The 6448-nt window shown below is 32.3% G+C and overlaps 1 protein-coding gene across 1 annotated transcript in view; it reads right to left on the bottom strand.

Annotated features, from left to right (window-relative positions):
• Positions 1 to 3461, bottom strand: part of LOC105166142 (DUF21 domain-containing protein At1g47330) — a 5857-nt gene extending 2396 nt beyond the window's left edge. The window contains exons 1-8 of the mRNA XM_011085385.2: positions 3060 to 3461; positions 2034 to 2110; positions 1845 to 1928; positions 1647 to 1760; positions 1229 to 1315; positions 986 to 1125; positions 800 to 887; positions 551 to 624 (exon numbers count right to left, since the gene is read on the bottom strand). Of these exons, the coding sequence (XP_011083687.1) occupies positions 551 to 624; positions 800 to 887; positions 986 to 1125; positions 1229 to 1315; positions 1647 to 1760; positions 1845 to 1928; positions 2034 to 2110; positions 3060 to 3237 (842 nt within the window). The 5' untranslated portion in view covers positions 3238 to 3461. The remainder of the gene's footprint in view (positions 1 to 550; positions 625 to 799; positions 888 to 985; positions 1126 to 1228; positions 1316 to 1646; positions 1761 to 1844; positions 1929 to 2033; positions 2111 to 3059) is intronic.

Below are 6448 nucleotides of genomic sequence, written 5' to 3'. Positions count from 1 at the left end.
GACCGAACAAACATTTTGATAAGAAATTAATTAGTGGATGGTAAACAGCTATTGTGAGGACAAATTGTTCTCCTGGATTTTCCTTTTTCTTCCGCAATTATATTAATGGAAAGAGGCACCCAGCAACAACAAATGGCCAATGTAAAAATCTGGAAAACGAATTGAGATTTACTGTTATAGTCATTAATTTCACAATCTCCGACGCACAAGATTACCATGGAGAATAGAAGGCCAGAAATACTTCATACAAAAAATTAACAAGCATTAAAGTAAACTCTGACATTGGGAAGCCATATAATTAACAAAAAGATGAAGAGCAGATCGGCATTAAGATAACAATATTTCTAGGCGATCATCTCTGATTTCCATTGTCTTTAATCCATGCAAATTATGGAACAGCTTATAAAAGCAGAACCAATTATCACTATCATGTCATCTGAGGATATCAGACTAATGCTCTCAATTGAAGCCATTTTGGTGTCTTCAAGTATCAAGGGTTTTTTTATGTTAAAAATGGTAATGGAAGATAAAAACAAAAGTTTATCCTTACCGAGGAATTTTCCTTATTAACATTTTTCTTAGAGGAACTGAATCATCAGGATCAACTGCCAGAAGATTTTTAACCTACATGTGTAAAGACAGATCAGATTCCGGTTGAAACAATGCAGATCACATGCTGTAAATGTATATGGAAACGAAAAGGTTCTGATGACATTATCAAGATTCTATGATCAATCCAGATAATAGAAGTAACAAAACGCCAATATTGCATTTGCCGTCAAGAAGAATATAGACTTACCAATATGAGTCCAATGATATTGTTTGGATTTTTATAGTAAACAGGAACTCTACTATGGCCCATTGTCATTATAGCATTCAATGTCTCCCTGTATATGGATAGAGAAATGGGAGATTATTTAAGGGTTGGAAACTATACATAGTTGTAGGGATATTAATTAAATCTAATAGCAAACAATAAACGCACAAATTAAGAGTTCCGTCCAGATCAAGAGAAAATGCCTTCGCTATAGGAGTCATGGCATCTTTTGCAGTCTTCTCAGTCAATTCCAGTGCACCAGCAATTATTGTCGTTTCATCATGCGTCAGATCCCCACCTTTCCCAGCCTATCACCGAAAAAGGTATGTCAAAAAGTTACCCTTCAAAGTAAGACTAATGCATCATCTTCCAGAAAACCAAATTGCAGAACTCAATGACTGAATAGTTTACCTCATTGCCATGGAAATCAACAAAAGTTTTCAGCTCAGCTCTACGTAATAGTGCAGCATGCCCCTTACCGAGCATCCAATCCAGAAACTACAAGCAAAAAGGTCCTTTGAATCAGAAAGGCATAAGATAGGATCTTTTTAGTGATTACAGTAATCTGAGGAAAAGAGATGATGAAGTTTCTGATTCATGCAGCATGGCTTTAAGAAATAACTCGCCATCCAGTCAAGAAATGGGCAAATTCGTGGAAACCTGGTTATTGATGACATATATGTATAAATTTTGTCGTGTTCTTTTACGGAATCTAGTAAAGTGGTTGAAAAAAGGAAATACATAACTGATAGAACGACCATATCACATAAGACAAACTATGTCATAAGAGCAGACAACATAATGAACAGCAAACTTTCATTTCATTTACCTTGCTAATTGGATAAGCGACCGGGAAGAACAGCCAAAGAAGAAGGCGAACAAATGGTGCCGTAGTTGCTCCAACAGTTAATCCATAGCGAGTACAGATTGCTTGAGGCAATATCTGCAATAAGTAGGATGAAAATTATGCAAGAAAAAAAGACCACAAAAATCCAATTCTGCTGCAGTTTGGTAGCAGATTGACCACCTCACCAAACATGAGGATGAGTGTGACCGAAACCAGAATTGCTGCCCATGGAGGCACAAGCTTGTCCAAGAATATGGGAAGTGACTACAAGCAAAAGACGGTCATAGAGTTTGGTAAGCTACACAGTAAAAGACCATAGAATTGTAATCACGCACGCGAAGGGCATCAAATAACCGATGCTCAACAGACCTCCATCGCCAGAGAGTTGCCAATCAAGAGTGTGCAAAGCAAAAGATGTTGATTTTTCACCACCGGAAGTATTTTAGCTGCGAAAAAATGAATATGATCACTTTATTTGTCCATATTCCTATGAAAATAAAGAAAAAAAGAATGCAAACATGAACACTTATACACAAGTTGACATCAACAGGCTTACTGTTATCCTAACGGAAGGTCCAAAAATAAAATGGTTAGAGAAGAAACTAGATAAGAGTGTCAATTCATTTAGAAATCATAAAACATGCTATTTTCGGAAGTCCTAGTCACTAGACAGCTCCAACACCACCTCCTTTTGCGTTTGCCGCCCGCTCAATATAACAATTAACTTTAGAGAACAAAACTTGAAAACACTAAACGGGAAGTACTAAATAATATAATTTTTCAACAAAAGCCTGTAGAAGAAGAGACAAACAATAGAAAAAGAAACATGACACGTATGGCATTATTCTGAAGCAGCACTGATGTAACTACACTCCACCCTCAACCCCTTCCAGAGGAACAAATTGGAAAGCAAATAAATATCTTTACATCCCAAGATCATGGCAGAAAGTGCAGGCAACATCAAGTACTGATGGGTGAACAATTAATCAACTAAGCCCATCAATCTAGGAGTGCTAAATTCAACTTGAGTTCTTGATCCTCCTCTAGCAGCACTCACTACTCATACAAGCATGCAGTAATTGCAATTAACATGTTCAAGAAGAAGGCAACATCAAATGTATCTGAAAAATAAAGCAAACCAAATCAATCAAACAACATCCAATCAAGAAATCCAAGTGAGCAACTTAACACAGACAGTCTACAAAAGCCCAAATCATCAAACCTAAGATTCTGCTCCAAAAACAACCCAAGAAAACCATAAGAAAACCAAAACACCAACCTCCAAAGTGAGTGATAAAACAGAAAAGATTCCAGAAACCCAAATCATCAAACTCACAAAAACTAATAAATTCTACTGAAAAAAAAAAGGGAATAAAAGAGAGTATAACACAGTACAGGCATGTATGCGATCTTGGGGGCGGCCAGATTTGCTGAGAACTTCAAGGTCTACAAGGCCAAGAGACATGAGGCCAAGAGTCAGACCAGCCATGAGGCCAGCAAAGGCCACCAGCCCTATGATTATCAGCACAAACAGAAAAAACTTGCTCTCGCAACATGGAATATCATCAGCCATCTTTCTCTCTGTGTGTGTGTTGTGCTGCTAGCACACTTCCGCAGCGCTTTTCAAGAAAATCTTGCAGTTTGTAGGGGGTGTGCTTGTCCGTATCCTCCTATTCCTGTTTTGATTCTATAGTGAAAATATATATCTTTTTTCTTCAATTGTTAAAGTTGAATTCGCTTCAATTTGGTCAGAGCCCATTTGGAATCAAATCGACAATTTGTGCGTGTGTGTAGGTGGAGCAAAAACGTTAGGTGATTGATTGATTATTATGGAGTACTGCTACGTGCTGAGCTGGTGTTTTTCTCGCCCTCAAAATATTCACCGTCCATTTTGGATAGTACAATTGCGTCTCTCCGTTGGATGACGGCAACTGTCTGAATTAATTATTTATATTCTAAAATATACTATAAATAAAAACAAAATTATATAAATTAATATATTATATTAAAAATAAAACAAAATTAATTTCTAGATATTATCGACATAAAAAAAAATCGTGTAAGTGGAATTTTCATATTAGTATAGATAATTAGTATAAATCATATAAATGAGTAGAATCATTAGAATAGGGGTGGTTGAAGATACATAATGATATTTTTTATAATTTAAAAAATCAGTGTCGTAGTGTAAATAATCACTTTTTGTGAATGAAAATAGAATTTTCTTTTTTATATAGTATAAATTGTGTCAATAAAAAATTCTTATCTAAGTATTTATCCAACCAAATCAATTACAAAATAGATGGGATATAATTGATCACTTTCTTGAATCATAGTCCAATCATATTATAAATATATTGCACTCTTATATTTAAATTAATTTAAATTCGACCAAACCTGACTTGAATTATAATTTCTGATATTGATCACTTATTCTATTACAATTTCAAATATTTTGTACGAACAAATCATCACATATATATATATAAAGTACAATACAATATATTAAATTTTAAGAGTAATTATGATATTCTTTTTTTAAGTTTAGTATAATCATACATAAATTTTATATAATTTAAAAAAATTATATTTAATATCTGTAACGTTTATTTTTATTTAATAAATAGATTCTTTGTTATTAGATGAGTGAAATCGAATTTTCATGTGATTGAAATTTCATTTTCTTTATGATGGATTTTTTAAAAATGTGAAACACTTTAAATATTTCAGATGGATTTTCTTTTTTGCTTGAATTGATATAATGACATCAAGAAAATTTTAATCATTAAAAAATTTATTATACTAATTATTAGTGTCAATTGTTTATAACTAACCAACAACTGTTATTACAATAAACTAACAATTATTATTAAAGTAGACCAATACTCACACGTTTGTGGAACTCAAACCTATGATCATAGGGTATCGATTTGCCCAACTAAATTAGACCTCATTCATCAAGTGGATTTTAAAGTAAAGATTCAAATTTCTACAGACTTTAGGGTAAGTTACATTGACACCCCCCAGAGGTTGTATTAAAATACACAAATACCTCCTACTTTTTGCAGAATTATAACTACACCCCATGACGTTATAATTATAATTACAACAATACTTTTTATTTAAATACAAAACTTACACAAACACCCCGTGAAAAATATTGCACTTACACCCCTCGTGGGGTATAGCTATAAATTTGTAAAACACAGGGGATGTTTGTATAATTTGACCTAACCTCAGGAGAGTGTTAATGTAATTTATCCTATATTTTATTATTTACTTTGACATTTCATTTTTCAAGTAATGCTTTCCAATTTACATATTTATATAGGGTAAATAAGGACGAACTCCATTTGACATAATTATAACATCCTCTTATTATTTGAAAATTACTAATATTTGTATGATTTTAACTATTCGTCTAACAATTAGCCAAATATGTCTATAAGGTTATCATTCATTTTTCATAGTAAAATTATCAAAATGTCCTTATGTGCTATGAATCATAATTTTATTTATTTTTTAAATTTTTTTATGAATTAAGTGGATAATTATGTACAATATTTTTAAATATTCATCCATCTCGTCTGATTTTTTCATATATTTATTATTTTTTAAAGAGATACAACAAATACAAAATTTTGGAATTCTATTTTTTTATTTAATAATTTTTTAAATAATAAGATGTATTATTATATTAAATTTAAAAAAAAACTCGTAATTGTTCTTTATATATATATTCCGATATAGTGTATTTCTTGGTTTGGAAGTATGCGTGGGTTATCAAGAGATAATAACAACATGCGCGAGAATATGAGTGGGAATATTGGTCCTGGGATGGAATATGGTGTGCTGGACCCCACTGTTGTGAATAGGCGTATTCCAATAGGGCTGCAGTGAAAGTGAGATAGCGCCAACCACCTTTCTCTTTAAAGGCTGCACTATCAGGAGAATAGTATTTCCAGTTGTGTTACAACTGGATATTTTACCAATTTTAAAATAAATTTTATAAACTAAAATACTCACAAATTTACATTTCATTTATATACATATATATGTGTCTGTAAATCGGACTTTTTGAATTTAAATTTATGTCTCTTTTACATTTAATTTTAATATTTTAGTAAGATCTAATTTAGAAGATCAAAGATTGTGTACATAGGGTTGGGGCTGGAATTTTGTGGACGTAGTGAAATTTGGTATAAAAAAATCTTAAAATAATATGTCATAATTTATTTTCTCCACAATTAATATTTTTTTTAAAAAAAATATAATGCAGACATAAGGTATGGTTATAAAATTCTGATGGGATGAAAAACGTGATTATCGACAGTTTCATAGAATCATGAGTTTTCAATGATTGAGATTGAAGCTTATTAGAGATGGCAAATGGGTCGAGTAAATTGCCATGAATCTGTTCTATTTGGATTTTAATTATTGGATTCGAGTTAGAATACGAAGATAACCAGCTTTGGAGCGTATCTCAAGTCCTGTGGTGGACTTGCTTTGACGCCGTCCCAAATAATTTTTGCATTTTAAACTCGCCAATTCTAGAGTTGGACTAGATTAGAGGTAAGTTTCATTGAGTTAACCGAGTTTTTCTACTTCATCCCCCATAGTACTTCTAAAAGATATGCTTTTTAACCACTAAACGTATTTGAAATTATTGGATTATACCATTTGACGTTGTTTCTGACTCGACTAAGAAAGATATTGTTTTACTTAATTTTGTATGAGCCTCATGATTCATTCCTAAAAACGTGTCTTATTTAAAAAGGAGGATA

The sequence above is a fragment of the Sesamum indicum genome, linkage group LG7 (assembly GCF_000512975.1).
Source record: "Sesamum indicum cultivar Zhongzhi No. 13 linkage group LG7, S_indicum_v1.0, whole genome shotgun sequence".
Taxonomy (NCBI): domain Eukaryota; kingdom Viridiplantae; phylum Streptophyta; class Magnoliopsida; order Lamiales; family Pedaliaceae; genus Sesamum; species Sesamum indicum.
Note: the sequence above shows the minus strand (reverse complement) of the source record. Positions and strands in the feature narration are given on the sequence as shown.